General features: G+C 36.0%; 1 protein-coding gene across 5 annotated transcripts in view; it reads right to left on the reverse strand.

Moving 5' to 3' along the window:
* The window catches only part of VPS13B (vacuolar protein sorting 13 homolog B), a 431489-nt gene that overhangs the window by 349671 nt on the left and 55234 nt on the right, over positions 1-26584 (reverse strand). For all 5 annotated transcript variants that reach the window (XM_074554422.1, XM_074554431.1, XM_074554441.1 and 2 more), the window contains exons 8-16: positions 23651-23916; positions 20987-21082; positions 20522-20644; positions 18319-18456; positions 16869-16956; positions 11726-11917; positions 10988-11157; positions 7931-8125; positions 6290-6414 (exon numbers count right to left, since the gene is read on the reverse strand). In XM_074554422.1, coding sequence (XP_074410523.1) covers positions 6290-6414; positions 7931-8125; positions 10988-11157; positions 11726-11917; positions 16869-16956; positions 18319-18456; positions 20522-20644; positions 20987-21082; positions 23651-23916 — 1393 coding nt within the window. The remainder of the gene's footprint in view (positions 1-6289; positions 6415-7930; positions 8126-10987; positions 11158-11725; positions 11918-16868; positions 16957-18318; positions 18457-20521; positions 20645-20986; positions 21083-23650; positions 23917-26584) is intronic.

Raw genomic sequence — 26584 nt, forward strand, 5'->3', positions numbered from 1 at the left:
GTGTAGTTGAAAAGTGCCCCAAAATGTTCTTGTTGAAACCTAAAATGTTCATATCACTGCAGATTAGAAATGTTCTACACAAGTTCTTCAAGCATCTTCATCCTTATACAGAAGTGTGACCCCCTGAATTTTTATAAAGCAAGATATGTTAAATCAATGAGAAGCACTTCTGTTTAAGCTTTACATCACCCTACATTAGTGTTCGCAATATGCTATACTATACTTACTCCTCAAACACTAAGATGCACAGTAAACCAAACTTCTGAAAGTGTCAGTGGTAGGTAATGTCCTACCAAAACCAGCTACCAACCAATTTTTAAAAAGTGTGATTTAGTATTATGTTCTTTGATGCATTTTCTAGGCAAGAGCAGAGAAGTGGACAACACTGAAGCAATCCAGCACATTCCTTCCTGTGCTGCTCTGACTGTTCACATGTGAGGCACTACTACACAAACACCCCTGCAGAACACAAAGGAACAACTGCTGAGCTCTGCTTTTGCACAGCCCCTATCACTGGCACATCTCAACAGTTCAAACAGGTTCTAACATGTGCCAGATCTAACTGCAACAATGCTGAGGTGGCTGGAACTCCCCTGCCCCATACACTGAATGCATCTGTTCAGGCATTCAATCCCAGATCTTTTCTGTTTCAAAGAATATCCCAAATTTTTATCTGGCAGTTAAATTCAATTACTGACATAACTAATAGCCACAACTAAATGCTACAAAATGAGTTTCATGTGTTTTCAACCTGTTTCTGCTTCTGACCCAAGAAATAAGCAGGCCCTTCAACAGCCCATGCAAAATGCAATCCACACCAAATCTAAATTGACATTCCTCTTGATCTACTGTGACTAGCCAATAAAACAGGCTGCCAAAATCAAGACCTAAGCGTCAATTTATGGGAAAACTTTCTAGATTTATGATCTAATGCTCACAGTTTGTGGAATAGTTGGGTCTGTGTTACCTGCCAGTAGGATCTGCTTGACTCTTACTAGCACCACTGCATTGAATGTCATGACAACTACATCTTGTGACTCTCAAGCTCACAAATCTACTATGGTTTCTAGTCCTAAACAGATTACTCCACTGGACTTGCCATGCAAAGATGTTTTATTCAAAAAAGTAGCACAAACAGACAGTTAACCTCATTCTCCATTATACACTTCTAATCCTTTCTTTGCTGAGCAGTAAATCCTAAAGATCTCCTACTGTCACGACAGTGGTACCTTGTTGGTAAAGGCCAAGTCAGCAGAACCTAACTTCCTTGCTAAATAGCTTCTTACTGTGTAAGAAGCCAGATCTTCATCTACTACTCTGCTTGCAGATGAACATGAATTGCTCTCCCCCTTGTCAATTCATGGGGATACCATTAAATGCACATGGTATTTACAAGATGACCCCTGAAGCAGACACAAGCAGATGCACATCCTGGCTACACCCTATAATGACTTTAAAAATTGCAAAATGAGTCTAAGAAAGTATTCTATAAATAAGAATACAGCTGTGTGGCATACCAGGTAAATAACTTTGATTAAGTGACAGATGTTTGCCTTGTAAAGGACACGTGATGCAAGAAAATGAAAGTAAAGCTATATAAAAATACAAACACTTTTACAATAACAAAAGTTGGAACAAAAACATTTGCAGTAGTAATGAGGGAGTTAGAGTCCTTGGGTTTGGTAATGTTAATATTAAAGCTAGAAAAAAAGAGAAACTAAATTGTGTGTACAAAGCAACAATTATACCATAAAAAAAATCAAAATAAAAGCAAGGAAGTCATGGAAGAAAACAAAATGCTAATGTTCAGGTTGGTGAAAGAATATTTCTCAAAATCTTTGCATAATAGTTAGCCAAAAGGCAGTTATAACCTGATTTGCCAAACTACTCTAAATGAAGCAGATTCTAAGGACACAGTAAATGTTTACCTTTACAGTTAAATCTGTGTTGAAATATTAAGTGCAGCTATGCTATATAAATGTTCTTGAAAGTTCATAAAAAGAGCCTACAGAAGATGCACATTCATTTCATGTGAATAGCACTACATCTAAATTTCCTAAGTGATCTTTCAGAACCCTAAGTGCACATATTAATAAAATGACTGTGTCAGGTCTGTAATTCACAGCTTTCACAAGCGAAACAAGTGACAGATCTCTGGACAGTTGAGGTGCCCAGCATATGATACATGTGACTGCCTTTAACAGCAGAGCAAAGTTTTAGCTTTTGTCAATAATGATTAGCACTTCAATAAAAACACTGAAGAAATGAAACTACAGTGCCAACCCAAATCAAATCTCCTGTTACCAAAAATCCTTCTTCATCAGAAAGATGAATCTTGATGGAGACTAGCATGCTGCATGTACTTAAGCTGGAATATATTACTTAAGACAGTCTGCAGAGAACAGCTCAAAAGAAAGAATCTTTGCAGAAACTGCAAAGTATCTCAAAGACTGTTCTTTGTTAACTAATAATTACTGAGATCTAATTGCAAGTTTCTATTCAAGTTTTTTGTTCTGACAGAGTAAAAACTCAAGAACAACCAATTATATGCTCTGCACTCTCTAATAATTCAAGTGCAGACCACGAAGCCCTAGATAATAATTTACACAGCAGGTCCTCAACCTCTTTATAAAAGACTAATTCACACACTCAAACTTAACATGACTAGCTATTAGCCAGCTCTGTACTGGTGCTTCCTTGAAAGCAGCTATTGCTGTGGTATCCAAATAACAAAGAGGGGACTCACTATCAAGAAAACAGATCTCCTGAAAGCAGGCTACAGGACCAAGAAGCTGAACAGAAAGGAATCAGGGATAATGATGTCACCCTCATTTATAACTTCATTCTACAAGAGCTCACAGTCTGAAAATCTGCCACAGGTAAAGAGAGTGAGTGAGAAATTTCCTACAGACCTGATAAAGAAAAATAAAAACATGAGTCTGGAACACTAGTTTAGAGAAGACAGGTTAAGAAAAGCAATAAATAACACACATAACTAGACTGATACCTAGCTCAAAATATAGGGAGAACACTTCACTGTCAATCAGATACTGGAAAAATAAAAGGAAGGCTATTACAAATCCATATTCTGTACTGTTAATTTGGCATTCCTCAGAAGTACAGTGAAGTGGTATTTTAGAAGTGATAGAAGGTTACAACACTGAAGTGTCTCACACCAGATTACCTCATCTGTTACCAGAGACATTGAAGCCAAAAGAATAAAAGAAAATCATCTAATTCCTCTCAAGATTTCTGTTTGGCAATAAACATTCTTGTCATTCACTCCAGGCTTTTAACCATATTCTGTTAATTCTCAGTTGGTTTTAGACATCCTCCTGAAAGCTCTGAAAGTTGCTTTACAATCTGGCATGCAACACTACATAAAGCAGTTGTAAAATATTGACATTAACATTGTATTTTGCATCTTGTTACACTTGACAAAAACAAAAGACCAGATGGTTTGTACTTTCCAATAAAAACAGATTAGCTATGCAATTTAAAAGATGTCCAAGACTTAGTTAACTAGCGAGTTTGAGCACATTTCTTTTATACAAGGAAAGTGTACTAGTTGAAACTAAAAGAGACATCAATCTGATAGGTAAACAGCACATTATGGCTGTTTAAGGGCATTTACTAGAATTTACTGGACTGATGCTGCTGAAATTTTATCTGTTAAAACAGCCTGCCGATGTTTATCAACTACCTTTAAAAAATTAATATTACTACAGTTTAATACACTGTATATAACAGTAACTTTTAGATTATTGTACTGAAACTAGAAAAGAAACCTTTTCTACTGATTTATGTCAGAAATAAAGTTGAGATTTTCACTGCTAACTCAAAACATACTACCTAAGGGATTCCATAACAGTTCATAAAATGTCTTTGTTTTTAAAAGGTATGGTCTGTGGTATGTATTTTCTACGAAGAAATAGAAGAACACATGTAGCATCAGATGTGTGCACTTTAAGAAACTCTGGAATGTGAAATCCACAAATCCAAATAAAGCAGGTGGTATAATTTGGGAGGGAGAACTGAATTTAAGTTTAATGACATTACCAGGTTATCCTACCAGACTAATTCTCACTCACTGCATGACTTCAATGAAGCTCTCAGTCCTCATGCTGATTTCGATTTAGCTGAAGTGCTATTTGATGTGTTTCATCTGGACTTTTACTCACTTCAAACTACACTTCATTTAACCAGGCTGCTGCTCTACTCATTTGTTTTTCTACTTTATTACTCACAAATTGGTGTTGCTTAGTTTAGATAAATGGTTGGACTAAGTTCATTTTATAAAGCTTTTTTAAATTTCATTAAGCAATAAATAAACCATAGAAAGAGATCATATCAGAGGAAAAAAGTGAGAAAACCATCAAAAGACACCAGACCACAGTACCACAGAAAGTGGTACAATATCTTCTCATAAATGCCAATAGATGGTTTGCTGTTTTAAGGCAGGATCAGGGCCCTGCCTCCACTCCCCAAAACTACAGCTCCTTCCAGCTGGGCATGCATGGTAATGCAATGCAGCATGGTAATGCAATGCATTTTTAAAAGAGAGAGACAAAGAATGTGAGAGAGGCAGATTTCACAAGACAATCCAAGAATGCACGAGAGAGAGAATGTAAGGATAAGACCAGGAACATGAGACAGAGTGAGGGCAAGTGTTAAACTGCACAAGGACAAGCACAAGAAACCAAGCATGAGCAACAGATGGAGCACAGCAAGCCCATGCACACGCAGAAGAGCACAAGCACACATGAGAAAGCAGCAGCACTTGAATACCATTAACTTGTCAGATGACAAATTTATTTAGAAATTCATCCCTAAAATAATGTTTTGATTTTTGCACAACTAAGCATGGGGTTTAGAATATAGTGAAGAAATGTAAGTTTGCCATTCAACACTAATTTATTCATGCAGTTTGCTAACCAGGATTACTAACCAGAGCTTAGTGTTAAATGTGAGATAACATAAGGAAAGGCTGTCAGTTGTAAAGTCCTGGAGTACTCTGATTAGTGCTGATAATAGAGTATCCTGGAAATATTCTTTTTTTGTTAGTCAAATGGTACAACACAACAGCAATTAATTCGAAGTCATTAATACTTTTGTAAACTATTGATAGAAATTATGACAAAGTCAGTTAGGCTGCTACCACCTGGTGGTGTGCTGATAATGCTAAAACCCATTTACATTTAATATGGTATCACAGCTTATGAAAGAAAAATTAGTACATTCTGTATGTGACACTAAGAACAACTATAGAAGTTGACTTTTTTTGTATGATCCATTAAGGTTTCACAAACAGATGTATCTTACAAATTAGCTATTCAGCAAAATGTTTGAAGACAAAATATTTTGAAACTAACATACTTTTTTATTTTCTTGTCACTCTAGGTAATTTTTTCTGCATGGATTTACTCATAAAGCAGTATTACAGACTGCTACTACTCAAAATGAGGGATAAAGAAAAGTAATATCTTGTCCAAAATATTGCCAAAATGGATTTTGTGAAAATAGTTTTTATAAATGCAACCTATCAATATAAATTATTGCATACTGCCATTTATGACCACAAAACTTGAACTGCAGAGATACATTTAAATAGTGAATTTCCACTGCATTTATGGCTAAAAAAATTATATAGCACATTTCATAATAAAGTACAGAACTGTTTTCAGAAGAAAATATTTGTATTTAACATCTGAGCTACAACAAATAGTTTACACTTCCAACTGTAATGAGAAACAAATAAAAGTGTAGCAGAAACACTGTGGATTTGGGATGCTTGGGGGCTTTACCCTCAATTTGTTGCTTTTTATTTGATTGAATTTAAAAAAGAAAACGCTGACCTATTCAGATCAAACATCAAGCTTGCCATCAGTATGTAACGTTTGTATCAGCTCAAGAAAGAAAGGCAACTGTTTCCAGAAACCTACCAGGTCCAGAAGAAAGCCATGCACCACAAAACTTCTGTATCACAGAATCTGCAGAGCAGGAAGGGACCCACAAGAACACTGACCAGAAGTGACTGGCCCATACTGGGATTGAACCTGTGACCTTGGTGCCATTAGCTCCAGGTCTCTCAGCCAAACCAGGTCTAAATTGTTTACTGACAACTATCCTCACAAAGAAACCTATGAATGATAACACATGTAATAGAATATGAGAGGACACAGAGAAGTTTAGGGATATATGCAAAGCTTGGCATTTTTAAATCCTTCATTAAAAATTCAAAAGTAATTGTTCACATGACTTAATCACACTGTACAGGCTTAATACTCACCAATATTTGGGGAACTTGATCAGCTTGCCATAAACAGCAGTACTGAATGAGGGGATAACTGGAACAGGGATGCAGTATAATCCTTTACTGTCCAAAGAAGTCAGTGCTGCTTGAAAACCAAATATCTGGAACAAATGCAGTTGGTCAAATAGGTATATTATCATGTGACCAGATTACGTTCAAGATATTTTATAACATATTTACTTATACTCAGTAAGTATTAAATAAATTGTGTATTATTTTTAGAGAATTCCTTTTACCCAAACATAAATACAGCTACAAAAATCTACTACAAATAATGCCCTAAAAATACACATTAAAATATTTTCTTCACTCAAAAAATGTTAACTACAGTCAGCTGAATTTAAAAGAACACTGAATTACAATTTTTCAACTCAAATACTTTAGTCTATATCCTTTAAACTTGCAGATTACATACTGCCTTTCATATAAAGTAAAATCACTTTGAGTAATTATAACAACACTGTTAGTTACCAAAGAGTGGTATTTAAGGAAATTAGAACCTTTCCTTCAAAGCTTTTTTTATTAATAAGAGCCTGGCTACAGAAAGAATCATCACAGCAATTCTTTATGATTTTTCCCTATTCAATATGGCAAACAAACTGTTGTAGACTTGTCTTTTAACATGTTGTACCATTCACAAGAACAGAACAACTCAGCCACTATTAAAGCTAGCAAAAAAACCCTTTAAAACCCAAAGCTGATGTCCAAATTTTGCTACTAAAATGTTTCCTCAAGAGAAAAAAATCCTCTCAAACTGAAAAACATAGAGATGACCTGCAGTACTGCAATTCCAATCACTTTAAATGTGACAGGTCACCCAGAAAACTGAAAGCTTGCCCTGCAATTCTGAAACACAGTTTCTTGAGTGCAGATAATAAATATCTAAATTTTTGTAAAATATCAGCGTGGAAGTGAATAGATAACTGAGACATTTACTAAAATTCACAGTAGTCATATTAGGTATTTATATTTTAGTAGCATCCAAAAGGTTTCAAGCTTCCTAAGCACATCTTAAAAGGCTGGAAAGGCCTGCTATAAAACTCCTCTGCAGAGCAGATGGCAACTGAACCATCTCAAAACAGTTTTCCATGTCTTAAGCTTCCCCCAGCCTCACAATAAGAGCTCCTCTCACATAATGCATCTTTAATTGAGAACATCCAGAGATCTATCCTCTTAAAATGAAAAACAATTAAATTGTTTGTTAACAGTTTTTGATTGCATATCTTCACTGTGATGGGTTTGCTCTATCAACTACCAGTAATGACATTTTTTCCTCCTAAATTCCCATCGAGTTTGTATGTTTGTAATTTTGCAGCAATCTACAAACCACAGAAGCATTATCTCAGATGAGGAAAACAGTTTCTTTCTGAATAATTCTATCTTGTCACAAGGACCTTGGGGCTTCAGTTAGCACTTTCCTCATACGAAGTATGCAGTGTATATTACAAAACACTTGGCTCGAGTCAGAAGCAGCAATCCCAAACAACATTCTGTGAAATGTATTTACTCTATGGCACTTCAGATTAGCTGAAAACATCCTTTCAGGAAACCTGCTAACCCTTCAGATTAACTGAACGTACATGATGCTCTCAGCACACATCTCAAGCCCTCACTGACCTTCAGATAGCAGTGCTGGTAGCAGTAGTGCAGCAGGTTGTCAGAGGGCTGCCCCAGGCTGCTGACCACATGCACCAGGTGCTCAGCGTACATGGGCACCGAGTGCTCCAGGTTAACCTTGTCCACCAGAATCCGCACGGAAGGTAAAGGCCGCAGGGGCTGGAAACTCGCAGCATTTAACAGCCCACTCAAGTTCTAGGGCAGGGAGGAAAAAGAATGATGTCATAACTTAAATGTATTATCTATCATATCTGTATGTTCTTACCCAAACACACAAGAAAATCTACAAGAAATAAACTACTTACCGTTACCATGTCATTATACTACAAATCCTCAAATCTTTCCAAAATATTTTCTTTGAAGTCAAAAATAATCAACTTTTTATCTGGAACTGTCTTGGGTGCAGGTGTCCAGGTGCTGGTGGCACAGGGGCAGATTCTGTGAGAGGACACCAGGGGCTGTCCTGGGCCAGGTTTAGCCTGCTCCAGCCAGTGCTGCAACAGCCCCACCACAGGGCACAGCTGAGCTCCTCAGCCAAGCTGGGGGCACCTCTGTGCAAACACATTTTAGAACGGGCAAAAACACCACACAGGCTGCAAAGACTCAGAGAATAAGTGAGAAACAGCAACATGAAAAGGAAGGTCAGAAAAGGACAGCGAGGCCGTGGTGCTCCAGACACCAGAGCCGAGCTTCTCTCGCAGCCCATGAAAGAGACAAGACAAAAGCAGACATCCACACTGCAGCCCATGCAGGGCCCCATGCTGGAGGAGGTGGATATGCCCTGAAGGGCACTGCAGCCTTGAGGAGAGGCCATGCTGGAGCAGATTCTCCCTCAAGGAGTGCAACCTGCACTGGAGGAGGACTTGCACTGAGGGAGAACAGCATGAGGATGAGGGAATGGCAGAGCTCAGCTGTTACAGACTAACCCCCATCTTCCATTCTCCATCCTCCTCTATATTAAGGGGTGGGAGGTAGAAGAGTCAGGGAATGATGGAGTGAAATTGAGTCTCAGGGGGAAAAGGGGCATGTTGTTTGGATTCTTAGCAATAAGTGAAATTAATTGCCCCAAGTCAAGTTTGTTTTGCTCATACTGGTAACTGGTAATTGATCTCCCCCTCTACCCTGACCCATCCCACTCTCTCCCCCACTGCTCTGTTGAGGAGGGGGAGTGAGAACAGCTGGGTAAGCATCTGGCAGCTGGCTGAGGTCAACCCAGTACAAGAATATGCCAAGTCAAAATATTTTGTCCTATAAAAATCTTTGTTTATCTTTTTATCACTCCAAAGCACTATCACCATAATACTTATCTCATGCTGATCTAGCCTTTACACTGTCATCTTCTATGTATTCACAGACATGCCAGGTATATCAACAAAAGAAGATGTCATTCCATAGAAAATAAATATCACAATTTTAGATATCCAAGTCTATTTTTCATAGTATCCATTAAAATGGAGTACTGCACCCAGCACAGGTTGGACATGGGCATACCAGAATGAGTTTGCTGGAAACAAAGTGGCTGTGGGGTTGGAGCACATGAGCTCTGTTTTAAGAGAAACAGAGACAACTGAAGTCTTTCAGTCTGGAGAAGGCCAGAGAAGAATCCTACTGCTGTCTACTGCAACCTACTGGGAGGGTACAGAGAAGACATGCTCTTGCTTTGACCAGGATATTGAACTCCTGGAAAACACCTCCAAACATCTTTTCCAATCTAAATTACACTACAAATCTGAAAATTTTATTAAATATGCATCAAAATAGGACAATAAGTTGATGTACTTATGATTTTCAATCTAAACTTCAAAATCATTTTTAAATATATAATTATTTTAAATAATATAATATAATTATTATATTAATATAATTATTTTAAATATGCTTGGCTTCATTCAAGAAATGTAAATTGAGACTCCAAGTAATGACTACATCAAGCAAAAAATTCACTGGAATTCAACGTTACCTCAAACCTACAGCAAACACAGGACTCTTCTCCCATTGTAAAAATAGCATCTGTCCATCCCCATAAGGGAAAAAGCACTACAACCCACTGCACTTCTCAGTGCAATGTATTAAAAAGTGCTAAAAAGGAAAAAACTTCTCTGAGCAACCTGTTCCTGTGCTTCACCACCCTCTGAACAAAAAATTTCTTCTTAATATCTAAACTAAACCTGATCTTTTAGTTTAAAACCATTGTACCTTGTCCTGTCATTATCTACCTGTACAAAACCCTCTCCTCTTCTTTTTAAAAGCCCCCTACAGGTATTGAAAGACCACAATGAAGTCTCCTCAAAGCATTTTCTTCTTCAGAATGAGCTACCAGAGCAGTCTCAGCTTATCAGATGAAATACTGAACAAAAACTCCTAGAAATTTAACTCAAGAATTGATGAGTTTCCTCTTCTTCCCACTCCCTCCCTTAGCCATAAAACACCTTCCAGCCTCTGGCACAAGAAATAAACCTACTGCAAGTCTTCACTACAAGCCACAGATTTACCCCTATGGTACCTCAACTTTGCACATTGACAAAGGAGACCAACAAGAATGAAACCAGTATAGGATGCTTTAGCTGGCTTTATACTATACATATCCAAAAGGTAAAACAAATGAAGGCTATTAGGAAATTTCTGTCTCTCTGAGCTTGTCATTCAGCAGTTAAATGCTCAAGTCCTGCTGACATCCTGTCTGGAAATGGTACACACAGAGCTGGCTATGAAAACCTATGTCATCTCTATTGAGCCTATATATTAAAAGACTTCATACTTTACCAAGCTAATGAAGACCCTCATTACTCTTCTGATCAAAAGATCAGAGCTACTGCTTTTTCATTTGCTTGACGCTTTAAAATCTTTTCCATTTGAAAGATTTCCATATATAACACCTTCAATTTCCAAGTCTAACTAGTCAGACTCCCATTTTTGGTATCTGAAGGCTCACAGGCACCAAACTAATCCAGAACTCAGTGATACATCCAGCACATGGAATAACAGGCCAGTAAGAAAATTTATATGAAATAGCACATGCTGATATAAAAAACTGAATGCTTATCTGTGCATACATACCTTCTCACCCATGATTATGGGCAGCAAGTGGTCTAGTAAATTGAATTCTGCCACAGGGATTATAATGGTACACTTAAGAACAGTGAACGTTGTAAGTCTAGTGGGAATGTATTCTTCCAGTGATGCTACTTCTTCTGAGCTTGGCATAGTTCTACTTCCATCTGTAATATCTACAATAAATGGAGATTACATATGTTTCACTAAAATATATAAAATATGCCCTACAGCTGATGTTTCAGAAACGCCTAAGGACTAGCAAAAAATGCCAAGCTTACCCTCTGCCCCTTCGTAGTTAATAATGTTATTGCACACTGTTTCTACCTAAAGCTAAATGCAGTACTAACTGGATTTTCCTTACTTGAAATCTGTATTGTTCTGAGAAATTCTTTTAACAGTCTACCATAACTTATTTCCATGCATTTTCATCCTATATAACTATTATTTTGAACTAATAAATACCAGTAGGAATACTTTCTTCTCTAAGATTCCAAAATTAAGCTAGAGTAGAAAATGAAGTAAGCTATTCTTACTCAACATGAGGCTTATGATTAAAACAAATGGCTTTCAAAGTGTCTGAAATTATCTCAGAAGTACATCCAGCATTGATAGGGATATTGTGATTAATTTACCTTTATTTTACATTTTCCTCTTCCGACTCGAAAAAACTATTTGAAAGCTGCACCTTTAGAAGCACTAAATGTAGTCTAGTATAATTCTGTATATGCAATAGGAGCAAACCTGGCTTAGTTCTGCTGTATGGCTCATACTCATGTTCCAGAGCACAAACGATCATTTTCATGATGCGGTGCACGGCACTGCTATCCAGTCGAAGATTGAGTGGACCCACAATGAGGCTTTTTGTAGACATCTCCTGAACATTTCCAAAATCTTCACTCTTTACTGAAGAAAGGTCTTGCTGATTCCCAGAAACTACAACAAGTTTTATACCAGTTACACACAATAACATATAATAACATATTTTATCAGCTACTTCTGTTTCAAATCCTGTGATCAAAGACTTAATGAATATACAGAAAAATATAACTATGCAAATATAACATACAAATATACAATGACTGGTTTAACAGGTTTTAACAAAATTATTTCTGGTAAATGCAGAGCAAACAGGACAAATTTCTGCCTTGCCTCCAAGCAAAGTCAAACTTATTAACTCTTCCATAAACTCTGTATTTCTCAAATTTGGGGCTCCTTGGAGATGTCTAAATTTCTATGGCAGCTTAAACTCACATGTCAATGACAGCCACAGTGTTCAAAACTTTGTACAGCTTGTCACAAAGTTACATATCCCCAATAATCAAGGAAAAGATGTGCTGCAGAGACATGACAGATTTGGGCCCTTGAAAGGTTAGCTGCCATGACAAGACTGGAAGAAGCAGACTAAAAATGAAGATAAACCCTTCCTTCCATTCACATTTACCACCATTCACTGACATACGGACAACAAGAAAGAAAAATTCTTTAATTGTTATGCCTCAGACTGTTTTTTTTAAAAAGCCAACAGAGATAACAGAATAGTTTAGTACAGTAATAAGATAGACCAAAATCACACATTCAGTGTATACAGGCTCCCCATCAGCTACCAATGAGTACAGGCTACTCATCTAGTCACACCAACAGCATGACTGTTTCTCTAAACATACTTCGTGGAAATTCTTCAGTTAAATATGCAGATTTCAGAAGCTCAAGCTTTCCTGTCACATATGACTTGTAAAAACATGGTCCTATCCCTCTAACACTTTTAGCTTGCTGAACTTCACTCTGATTTTCTTCCTAAGATCATCACTTTGACAATGTCTTCATTGCTTTGACAGAAGCACTAAACATTAAATATCTTGCTGACCATAACACAACTGAACACTGACAAAATAAGCATCAAGACTAAATGGTTCTGAGACTACAGAAGGACAGTGGAGCTGGTGACAGGCCTGGAGCACAATACTTCTGAGGAGCTGAGGGCACTGGGGTTGTTTAGCCCGGAGAAAAGGAGCTGAGGGAAGACCCTATTGCTCACTAGATGTACCTGGAAGGAGGGTGTAGCAAAGGCAAGAGGTCAGTCTCTTCTCCCAAGTAAGAAGCTACAGGATGAGAGGTCTCAAGTTGTACCAGGGGAGGTTTAGATTGGATGTTGGGAAAAATATCACTGAAATTGGCTACAGGCACTAGCACAACCTGTCAAGGTAAGCATTGTAACCACAGTCCCTGGAAGTAATCAAAAAATGTATTAATATGGCACTTGGAGACACAGTTTAGTGGGGAACATGGCAGTGCTGGGTTAACAGTTGGACTCAATAACTTAAATAGTTCTTTTCCAACCTTAACAATTCTATGATTTCTGGTTGCCCAAGAGGAACCCAGTCATTCACCCTTTGGTGTCTCTCCTTTACTGTACTCTTTTAACTGCAGTCATTCAAAACAGTCCTTACATTGAGAGAAGCTGAGCTTGGTGGAAAAGGAAGCAAGCATAGGAGATTTTTTTCCTTCATGTTTAAATCATACTCCATAAAACACTGTTGCTTCTAAGCAGTGGTGAGGATAAAGGTCCTCAAATAAACTGAGACTGTGCTGAATTTGATGCACAGCTGGCATAATGTTCTGCAGGCCTTTACAGGCTTATGCACTCAGCAGAAGAATTAGCTTTATCCTTAAAAGCCTAACAGAAGTTGACGGTGAGAGCATTTATAGCCTTGGTTTGTCGTTTTTCTGAGAAGAAAGAGAACAATAAAAAAAAGATAAAAGGACAGAAGGATACTTCCTTATAAAACCTACTCAATTCTTCAGCTGGAACTGAATTACAATCTTTTGAGTGAATCCTGAAAGAGATTTGTTTGAAACCCAGCATACTCACTTCTGCATTTATTTTATAGGCAGTTAACATAAATACTTTTATCCTTCCAATTCTACACAGTATTCAGTTCAGATGAACACTACCAAAGAGTGCAAAAAACCATACCATCATATAAAAAATAATAAGGCCAAAAACAATAAGGCCAGAAGTAGTAACAGCCTGCCTTTTCAAAGAGGAAAACTCAGACTTGCTTGTATATATTGTATGTATATTAATAATATATCTAAGTGACAAAATTCATACAAACCACTTTTTGGAACTGTTCCAGTTAATTCCACCTAAATGCAAATAGAAAAGGCAGAAAACCTATTGGTTCTACAGAAGCAGGTAATCTTGAAACTTCATGGATGCATAAAGAAAGCCAATCACCAAGTAGGTGATCTTGAAACTTCATGGACGCATAAAGAAAACCAATTTTCAACCACTGAGTTTTCAAGCTCCCTGTAAATTGTATGTCTAATTCTAATCAACCAAAAATATCCAAATGAGTGCTGCATAACAAAGTTGCCAGCACAGTAGAGGGGTACACATCACAAACAAAAGGTAACTTCAACAGCATACCCTGCTAGCTCTGTAGGTCATGCAAATCAGTGATCAGGGAACTGACAGGCTACATAATGTTTCAGAGAAATTGTCCTGCACTGAAATACAAAGCAAAAAACCAGAAAAATAAAGGAAGGGAAAGACAGACAAAATGTCTAAATAAGACTACTGTGCATGACTATCTTGCTTTCATTCAAAATAATGAAACTGATTAATGCACTTCTGTAAATGACAGATGAAACTCCTGAGGGTTAATGGTATCCAGGAGGCACTTGTGGTTTAATCAGTAATCCTATGCTTCAGGAAAGGTTAAAGGTGCAAAGAATGTGTCAAACCAAAATTGCCTTGACAGATAAAAATCTTACAATCACAGTAACTGCCTCCTATAACTTAAGTTTGGTTCGTTTTTTTTATAGTATGTGGGGTGCAGTAATGGTAACTAAAAACAGTTACACCGAAACAAATAGTAAAATGCAAACTTCCATATTAAAAAACACAATAAAAACGCAGCAGATTTAGATTGTTTTCAAAATCTTAATGTATTTATACCTTCATCTTAAATAAATATTTTGCACCTATTTGTTTACATTCTATATAACAACTCTGCATTTAACTCACAATATGAAAAAATTAGCTAGAAAATAACTAGCAGAAAGCATCACATCCGCTTTTCTGAGGGACAAAACCATTTTAAAATTTAAGATTTTAAGTTCTTGACTCTAGAAAAACAACAACCATTTAAACAATTTAAAAATTAATTATTCTATTATTTTACGCAGCCGGGTTCCTGAAATCAAAGCAACAACACTGAAACAAAAGCACACAGTAAGACTTGACAGAAAGCCAAGCTACATTTTGTGAGGTGCTTTCCTAGTGAGTGATGGAGAAAATAGAAGCCAAGGCTACAAGAAATCATCCTGATAGGAAAAAAAGAGAAGCTAAGGAGGGAAAAATGTAGTCAGAAAATACAATAGTCTGACACTGAGGAAAATAAAAAAGCATTTCTGAGTTCAGTAATTTCTGAAAAGCATTAGTTAAAAGTCAGGAAGAGATATGATCATAACATTCCTTATGCATTCAGAGAAACAAGAAAAAATACTCCACAAAATCAATTTTTCTTCATAATGCACATAGTCTGTGCATATTTAAATTTCTACACTAAGATTCAAAAGGAGATAAGGCTTACCCGAGGTTTTCAACTTCTCTACATAGGAGTTCAGTGTGCAATTAAACACTTAAATTGTTATTAAAACCAGAAGACGTCTGCAGTATATGTTTGACTTCATTGTAAATTTTCAGAGCTTCACACCACTCTCATGGTACAGAGGAAAGCCTCAGAGTCAGGAAATAACTGTTAAATTTCCTGGTGTATGCCTCTACTGCTGAGGGCAACAGCACCATTTACTTATTTTTGTAAATGTTTCATGATGCAACTAAAAGGAAACTGGAAGTTTCTTTCCTACTCCTTTCAGACTTAATGTCCACCACGTCCAGAAAAACAAAGCCAAACATTAGGAGTTGTGAATTCTCTTACACAGAAATAGAAACACAAAACACAAAAAAAACCCCAGATGAGTTGGACTGTGTAGTGAGGACAGATAATGTTCAGCCACAACATAGCAAGAAGTTCCCAACAGATATCCAGAGAAATAGTACTCACAATAATAAATAAACAGATGGGCAAGAAAGTAATATTAATTTGACAATAAAACTGCAGAACAGCAGCTGTAAATGACAATGTTCTGAGGAGTGAGGGGGAAATTATATCACAATCAGTGATAAGAATATCTGAAAAAATAGAAACATATTACTTGCTGATAGATTAACTCCTGTGTCCCAGCTTTTGTGACACTCACAAAAGTAGACATACTTACTTCATTAAATCCACTTCTCAGATTTAGAAAAGAATTTATTGGAATCACAAAGAACTATTTAGAATTATCCTATATCTTTGTGCACATAGCTTAGAGTAGTATTTGCTCACCAAGTTGTTTAGATGCATATATTTAAAGATAATTCTTCACACTTTCTTGGATCCTTGCATTTTTCTTCATAGAAGAAAAACAACAGCCCTTTTCATCTTCTATGCTAAGTATACAATCAATCTCATTCTTCAACCAGGGTTTCTCAAAATATTTTAATGTGCAAAGTCAATAATAATAACTTTTTTAAAAAGACATCATATTTTATGAATCCCACCACTGCTACAGAATACTTAACTTTCAGTTTTAGCAACTATAAAAAATATCATTTTGATGACTTATGCAAGAAAAGAAAAATAAAAAAAAAGAAGAATACCAACAATCAACAGCTAACCAAAACAACCAACCTCTGAATGAAAATGAAAGCATTTTAATGATGATCCTGATGGTAAATCTAAGGTAAGTTAGAGGACAGTTGGTCAAGGACCATCTAGGCATGAAAAGTCTTTGTTTCTATTATTTATCAGGGTAAACAAAGGAAAAAAGGTACCTTTGCCACTGGTGCTTTCCATTGTATACAAGTAATCCATGTAGAAAGCCCCAAACCTCTGCATTCCAGCTATCTCTGTGTATGTCTCCTACCAACAAAGCAAAGCAAACAAAGAAAATGTTGTATAAGGAAAGAAACTTGAGATTACCAACTGATAGATTGGTACTAGAGAGATATATTCATGTTTGGATTTGTGCATCAACACAGGGAAAGGCTTATCAAAGCAAAGGACAGAGGTTATCACAAGAATTCACCTTTCTGATAGGTAATGTAACTTCCATGTGAGGCCACACAAATGCACATCCATAATTCCTGTGGACATGCTGACCAATTCATCAATTACATCGAGTCAATTAGTACCTTTAATGAAGTAACTATTCTTCATTTGACCTCTTGCGTGCAACACATCAACCTAATTAAATATGCTGAAAACTTCAGCTCGTTCAATTTGGCCTTGCTATTCAAGGAATATTGTGGTTTTATCTTTCAACAGTAGGAAACTTTATGCCAACATTGGGATTCATACATAATATAATACATCACACAGCAAATTTGCTTCTAATCTTGCCAAAAAATGGGCAAATTGTGAAAGCATTGAAGACAGACCAAGGATAGAATAAAGCTTAAAACACACTATGGGAAAAGATTGACTATAAGTACTTGTGATTTTACTAAACTCATTTTTTCACGTGTTTACTCAGTATCACATTTCATCAATAGTACTAAAAAGGTGAAAATAGTTAAATTTAAATTTAAATGAAATTAGATACATTCCAAAATTGTAAATAGCTTACCTGTACAACAAACAGCACAGACCTCCACCAATGAACACAACCAGAAAGGACCACCTTGGTCATTGCAACCAATCTTTAATAATGGCAGACAACCAGGGAATAAAGCTTTAGTGCACAATTTACAACAATAGAGACTAGAGGTGACTGAAAATTTGTCTCCACAAAAGGGAGAATTAGCAAAATTTTCTCTAAGTAGACGAATATAGAACGAAAGCAATAAAATAAATACTGTCCAAATCTGACAGTACTTTTTAGTTTGAAGACTGGGTTTGGGTTTAAAACACGTGCTGGTAAAGCTTGACTTTTGCTAGTATTCTCCCACATGTCTCTTTTCCCCTTAAAATGTTCTGTGGTTACTGCTTTTGGAAACTATGACATTAATTCAGTTTTTGGGGCAGGAGGGGAGTTTGAGGTTTCTTTTGGACATGTTTTTTCAGTTTGGCTCTTTTTTTGGCTTGGTTTTTGTGGGTGTCTGTTTTTTGACACAAACAGATTTACTTGGTTTTTTTTTTTGGCCAGCTGAAAAGTAAGATTCAGTTAAATGTGTAAAAGTAAAGAGAATTCAGTCCTCTAATAGTACACAGATCTAAATAATTAGAAGAAATCCATTAGAGAGCATTGGAAATTTTTTTATAAGAAAAATATAATTCTCTGACCTTATGATGAGCTGCATCCAATATAAATTCTGCACGAATACTATTATTTTCTGGACTTCTGTAATCAAATAGTGAATTGGTAAGGTATGTCATTCCTTTCACGCTCAGATTTTCTCCACAATTAAAGAAGCATGCCTCCTTCATGAGGCAGTAGAAAGTGAAGCAAGAAAAGAAAAAAAAATAAAATCAGTCAAGTTAACAGAGTAGTTCAATTCTGTCATAACACAAACAAGACACACACAGAGTAGTAATCCTCAATAGCATGCTTCATTCTGAATGAAGATGAAACAATGAAATTAATTTCATTCATATAACACAAGTTCCTGTCCACTCCTTCCCCATTTTCAAATGAATAAAAATTGCCTGAACCAATGAATGTTATACAACTGATGATATAGAACATAATAGCTGCATTTTAACAGCAAATAACCTTAGATCATCATCATTACTCCAAATCTTGCCCCAATCCTCTTCTGTATACAAACTTGTCACTGCACACTCTATTTCTGGCTGCCCAATCCTTTCAGATGCTGTACTCATTATCTTCAGGCAATCAGTTATTTCCATGCATGACCTCATTGCTACATTATCATTCTTTATTCATCTAGATTTTAACATGCCTCCTCCCAGACTTCTACCCTTCTGAAATCAATACAACTTTCCTAACAAGAGTTATTAATCCAAAGAAGTTTTTTAGGAGATTTATTTTTTCCAACTATCTATTCTCAACCACAGGCAGAACCACAGCAACACACAGACAACAGGCAAGTAGAATCATCACCACTGTCATAAAGCAGATACTTTCCTAAATTCCTGGACTAGAGAGTGGCAGAAAAATGAGTAAGAATAAAGTCCCAAATGTTCCTTATTAACCAACTTAAAGGAAATTCTCTCCATTGGTCAGAACATGGGGCTAATAATGCCACAGTTGTGGGTTCAATCCCTGTACGGGCTACTCACTAAAGAGTTGGACTTCATGTTTTTTCTGGGTTCATTCCAAAAGAGACAATTTTATGATTCTGTGAAATTCTCTTGCTCACCCACTCACCTCAGTCTAAAAAATCAATTCTCTCAAGATTTTATACCAGACAATCTCAGTTGCCACAGACTGGCTGTCCACCCTCATGTCCCCAGCCACATCTCCCTTGTCTTTAACAAGGCCAGCATAGCATTTTACAGCTGGCTCATCCTTGCCTCCCCAGCCTCTCCTTCTGGAAAAGCCTCTGTATATCCATAACAGCACACCAGTCATACAGTGTGCCCCACTGCATCCCTAAAATCCCAACAATGTCATCCTCAGCAGCCATGTCATGACATTTTCTTGTTTTCTGCTCTGCACACCTGAGATGGGAGCCAAGCCATGACGCTCTTACAGGGGAAAGGTAAGAAGCTGTCCCATCACATCTACCATAATACAGTTTATGATTTCCCAGATTAGGAGATATTTGACATAAATACAGGCATTTTTTTTCTTCCCTATTCCTTATTTTCCTTTTTAGAATACTTTACAAGAGATCACAGAGCACTAACATCAAGTTAACAGGTCTCTTTTTGCCTATATTATTTGGTTTTTATTTAGACATAGATAATAGTCACTGTTCTCCAATACTTTAGGGCATTACCCTATCTACACATCACCTAAAAATCATCATTATTGAATTTAGAATTTCATGCAACACTTCATTAAATAATTTTAAAGCAGTTCATAATGATACAAATCTTCAATTGTTTAAGAAAAAATCAGGTATCTATTTAAAATACAAGAATCAATACTGTCTAACTCCTTCCCTTCATACTGCTCTCAATCTTACTGAAAAGTGAGGTAAGACACTCATTCAGTATTTCTGCCACATTTCTATTATCTTCACCATACAGTGTTCCCATTTTTTCCCTTCCAATCTTTGGTTGATTTAAGTATTTTCAAAGACTTTAAATTATATTTTAATTTGTTATACAAAATCACAAAGGCAACAATGAGTTACTGTCCAACAAATTTTTTTAAAAGTCTTATGTTCTGCCTCTTCTCAATCAGAGATATTTGTCTTTTCAACTCTAAGAAATAGACACAGAGCTCTGTATCACAGTAATATCCAAAAATCACAGCTGGTAACAGCAGTCTTTTCAATTTTTGCAATCAGATATTTTAATAAAGGATAACAAAATTGCTTACTGAGCAAATCAACTGATATTTCAACATACTCACGTCATCACTCCTATTCATATTCTCTTCAAAGTCTTTAATTCCCATAATTCCTTTAAGGCACATAGCTTGGCAACCAACAAAACCTATTTGGCAATCAAAAAATTGTTCACCTTTCATAAGGACCTAGTGAGGAAAAAGAATAAAGTGATAAATTTTTAAGCCTTCTATTCCACAAGAAATAGAGAAGATGGACAAAAATGAAGCAAAATATGCTTAGTTTATATAATTAGAGTTTCAATAAATAGCAATCACACCAGCCACTAGAAAGGAAGGTATTACTATAGTGTTCAACCACTACAACACAGAAGTTTAGAGAGTTGATATCTATGTGATTATTACAACAAACACATACAATATGACAGAATATGAAAAATCGGCAATTAAATAATTTAAAAATACTTTACCGGCAACTTCTTGGTACATGACTTTAAATGTATCAAAAAAGCCCTGTCAATGTAAAATTACCTCAACTGTTGTTCCTTCTTGTTCCCAGCATAGGACTTCTTTGGATTTTACTTTCTGAGGGCTGTAATAACTACTTTCAGCTTGCATTTCAGTGAGCTGCAGAACAACAGGATAAACACCTTAGAAAAGTCAATATTAGTATTCAATGACATTATGGTCATTAATACACAGAACTGATAAAGACAAAGTAAACTATGGGCAAAAAAACATTAACTGTTAGGAAACAGGTGCAATTAAACAGCTGTAGCACATTATCCATATCCAGAACGTCTCATGTTCAACTTCAGTTTGAAATATGCTGCAACAGAATGCTTTAAATCCACTATAGTATTTTCAGTTTGCTTATCGAAAGAGAAACTGTGTGAAAAGAGGAAACAGATATAAATATCAAATAAGCTTATAAACTCCTGTAAAAATCCATTAATATTTGATTTATTTTCCCCAGAAAATAATTAAACATCATTATAGTATTGCAGACACCTTTTGATTATAACCATAAACATTTTTGTTTCATTTCATGCCAATCAAGAGCAACATGCATTTATATTTCTTGCATGATTTTGACATAAAAATTCAAAATGGGAAAACATGCACAGGTTAAAAATCACATAACATAGAGCCAAGAAAAAGAAGTAAAAAGATGCACTCTATATTGAATACATTACATTTGGCACAAAAAAACCCTCAAGTTAGTTTATGGTGAACACTTTAAATACTTCAAATTGTTATTTTTTGAAACGAATATCTACACACTCTCTTTGTTTTCAAGACTGGATACAAACGGATGCTGTTTCAATTTAAAATTGTGTAATCTGAATGTCCAAGAAAATTGGACGAGAAAAGTCACTGATCACCCTTCACCTGTGTGCAATTATTGCGGAGGAAAAGCAATTAATTGATTAAAAGAACTCAGAAATTACAAGAATAGTTTTCACCATTATTAGAAAACGGTACATTTAATTTGGCATGATTTTAGCTGGAATGATATCAACTATTCAAAATGTTAATGCAGAAACTTGACCTTATTTTTTAACCAAAATATGAACCACAAATTAATTCCATACACTCTTTGCATGCAAGCAGAACAATGAATTCTGTTTTCCTCCTGTCACCATATTAGCATCATACATCACTTCACATTTCAAATCTCTAAAATGCAAAATGTTACATTTTGAGTAGTTTTTAATCATTTCCTAATATAAAATGCGTGAATTTGCAAACGAAGCATTAGGAAAACCCTCTCTAGCAAAACACATGTTCAAAGAATAAGCTCATATTATTTTTAATGAGTTTTCTTGCATGAGGAACAAGAGCACAGAATTACTACTGTATGACAGTGTAAAAGAAGATGCTGAGCCATGATAAATGAAAAATTTGGACTTTAGTGGCTTGTTCATGTTTCAAGTGGTGTCCCAGGAATATAATTAATGGAGGGAACAAAACTATAATATTTATTTTTAGCCTCTTTTAATGCAAGCTGAAGCAGACTGACACAAAACAACACGACTGAACCCTTGAATGCTGTTGATATCTTCAAATTTTTCAACCAAATTTTTCAGGAGGCTGAAGGCTTAAAACATCAACATCCCCACAGAATATCTACAGCTTCCAAAGTCACTTGCCTCACCCTTTCAGGCAGTTTCTGAGCAGCTAAATGCCCTTCTACACCACCAAACAAAAACAGCTAAATTAGGCAAAGCCCCATAAAACATTCTTGTGCACAGATGTCAAGCCAAACAGGCAGAAAAGGGACAGAGAGCTCCTGATGGTACTGGGTATAATCAGGCACATAATTTTTGTATGAGAGTTACAAAAGTCTTGCAGTTAATCTGAAAGGCTTAAAGTCATAAAAATCGTGCTAAATTACTCTGTGGCAAAGTTCTGACCTTGATTTAATACATGCTTAATTGTAAAGCCAAGAGCCACTTGGTGTAGTCATACACATAGAACTGCTTGCAAATAGCTTGAAACATTGCAAGTATTCTGCTAATTCAATACTTTAATTTCTAATTTCTGTCAATACATCTCAACATCTTAGTCAGACTCTCCATATTCCCTTCTGCAAGCTTACAAAACATTAGAAGGCCAGCAACAATTTCTAGCTGTGCTTAGAGTTTATATTAAATCTTTCTCTACATACACTGTTCATAGCTCAGCCTATATGTACTATTTATCTTTTTTTCCTTCAATAAAATTTTGACCTATGGAAAATTAGTTCAGCATTATCAAGATAAATTGGTATTTTCACATACAATAGTCCAAAAAAGGAATAGTCTCTAAAAACTCCTCCAATCCTAGCTCTAAATTAGAGGGGCTTTTATAAAGAAATATGTATTTGTAATGGAATTCTGCAGTGAACACTCACAGAATGCCTTCAGGCTTTTTTCCCATCAAAAAATATTAATCTAAGTAAATTAAGTGGTTTCTTTTGAACATGATGAAGTTCACACTCAAATTCTAAGCTCAAATAACAAAAACTACTCACGTTGCCATTATCAGTCCAGTACAATTGAAGAGGAATTTTTAGCATTCACATTTCTTGTTATTCATTAACTAAATACTCCCTTCATAATACCAACAATATTTGTCTTGAATCAAACAGTATTTGAATGCTCAGGAAATCTTTATGCACTTCCTCAATAAGTGACACAGAGAAATATTTACCTTAAAAGTCACTGTTGCCTTTGTACAGTAAAAGCCAACTGAAATAATAGGATCCTTGAGGGACTGAGACTTCTGCTGTTCTGCTGTTCCATCACCAATTCCACCAGAATCATTCTCTTCATCATCATAACTCACAATAGCAGGAACAAAAGACCAAGCCCAAGAAACCCATCCTTGTTGCTGGTCATCATCTTGATGGAAGTAAGGATCTTGACCACTGTACTGTGTAGGATATTGCATTACTGAGCTTGCTTCATCTTCTGTGCCTTTTAAAACACAAACCAAGCTAAATTTCAGATAAACTATACTTAAAAATTTATTTATTGAATTCAAATTTATGGTATGTGAAATTTATCTTGGACTGTATTCCACACAGCATTCACTGATACTTGGCTTATAATCATAGGAAGTCAGTACAAATTTTAAATTACTGAATATGAGTTTTTTCAAGCACTTCTTTGATTCATTAACATTTTTCTCCAAAAAATATTAAGGGTCTTTGCCATAGTTTTAGTACCATACATCTGCAGTGAGACCAGAATTTGCCATCTACACCACAAGTCCTCAAGACTGCTTTCATTAAAGACTTCCTAAAGCTGTAAAATTAAATCTGACTAAATAATGATATTATGATCTTATAGTTTCCAATTTTAAAATTAAATTCAAAAGTACTTTAAGTTAATCTATGCTACTACATAACTAACTACAAGTTAATCTATGCTCAAAAAAGCTGGTACCCATCTGTGAGTCAAAAGTCAAAACGCTGGTCACCTGTGAAAACCAGCAGAGATCACATGCAGAACAAAGTAAGAACTTCCCCAAAGATTCAAGTCTAAGACTCATGATCTAAACAGAGAGGTAATGTACTGCATGTACAAAGAGCACAAAAAGCTTTTATCTGGTTTCATCACCACTCTTGTGGGACTCATGAGGGCTATTAAATACTTCAGAATTACTGTAGGTAGTACTGGATGCAGTACTGTTCCTGAAGGTGAACATTAAGTTCAATGAATCATTTAACTGAGAACAGAAATAGCCATATTCCAATTCTATTCACGTATTTTCAATCTCAGAGATCCCATTTTTACAAGTTTCAGACCTTTTATTGCTTAGTTTAACTACTCTTTAGCCTTCTACTCTTCTTATACTTGCATAACTGAGGAAAGAAGAATAAAAGACACTCCTGAGAATTCTCTGCACTTGCTTAAGAGGCAAGGGTATCTCCTCCCAGAAAGGCAGTGCAAGCTCCCTTTCTACTCCCTTCATACAAGTCTCAAGGAGCAGATTTAAATCCAGAAACAAATCTTGAAACACAGCAAATACAGAAGAGGTGCACATAAAATCCTGAAAAAAGCCAGCAGGAAGAACTGTCAGCTGTAGAAGGAAAAAAACTGACACTGATCATGACTCAAGCAGTTTAGTACAGACTGCTGTTGGCAAGCACAAAATAAATGGTGGAAGGCCTGGCAACAACTGAAAAAAAGGTGGAGCTGTAGAACCTGGGTCATGCATAACATTTGGTCTACCTGGCCATAAATTTCAACCATCATTTAGCATACCTCTTTTTGAAATACACAGAGAGAACAGTAAAATATGCCAAGTAATAGTTTGGATTATAATGTTTTTTAATATTTTGGAAAACATTAAAATAAGCACCATTTTACCCTAGCTCCTCTACCTATATACTGTGAGACAGAAAATTGAAAGAGGAATATATATATATTTTCTATCACTAAATTAAAACTACTACAGCCCCTATACAATCACCAAACTTAAGAAAACATGCACATCAGCCTGATAAACAACACACAACATCCTCTGAACACTACAAATATAAATACATTGTAAATTCATTTATAGCAAGGAATATATGAAGGAGAGCCTGTATGTGGGAAACACAGTCTCTTTGCTTTGAACTAACTACACTAACCACTTCATTGCCTGAAAACATATTGGATAATGAAACATAGTGACAAAACCACTGTTTTACTTACATGAGTTCGTTAAAGGACAAAATGTTACCCTGCATCAGTTTTCTAAAGTCATTTTTTTCTAGCCATTCATAGTTCACACTGGAAGTCTTGCTCCATAATGCAGGAGAGTGATTCCGGTTAAGAAATACATTTTATATACATTACACAAGTGCAGTGTGACTGCATCTCACTGCTTGCATGCTCAAATCAAATTTGACCTTCAGAAATTTACTTTCTCTTAAAGGATTTGAGATATTTATCTGTAATAGGAGTCTGGAAACTGGTATCTCTCAACATCAATCTGGAATTAACATAGTAGAAAATTTCTCTCTTGGTATTTATTTATTTATTTCTCTGTCTATATATTTTCAGCCAGGCATGGGTGATCCAGCCTAGCCTATGGCTACATGAATACAAGTGCTGGCACTAGAGGAAGAAGGAAGAATGCATCCCTGCTGGCAATAGCATGAATTTTCATCTCATTGAATCAGCCATGAAACTGTATGAGTGAAGCTTAGTACATGCTTCAAGGACAGAGATGTAGATGTTCATTCTTGTGTCACTAAATAATGTATACATTAAAATTCATTTTCTTATTCACAATTTGTCTGCTACAAACCAAAAAAGCTACTACAGACTCACAACTAAGACACTGGAAACAAGCATAAATGGCACGACCATTTTAGCTTGTGTGTGGCAAAATATTTTGCAGTAAAGATACAAATGGGCTTCTAAAACTGCCTCTACATCTCTGCCTTGGCCATCCAACAACTGCCATCTGTCTTGTGTTCTGAAGGAGATAGTTCTGTCAAATACATATGATCATAAGTACAACAATAATGTTAGAGCACAGCACAGTTGAACAAAAGCTGTGTAGGCAATTACAGATTTCTTTTGCAATCTTATCCCTGATCCCTCTGAAACATCCTGTGCATAACAGTGCAGAGTTACATTATATTAT

This window comes from Zonotrichia albicollis, chromosome 1 (assembly GCF_047830755.1).
Source record: "Zonotrichia albicollis isolate bZonAlb1 chromosome 1, bZonAlb1.hap1, whole genome shotgun sequence".
NCBI lineage: Eukaryota > Metazoa > Chordata > Aves > Passeriformes > Passerellidae > Zonotrichia > Zonotrichia albicollis.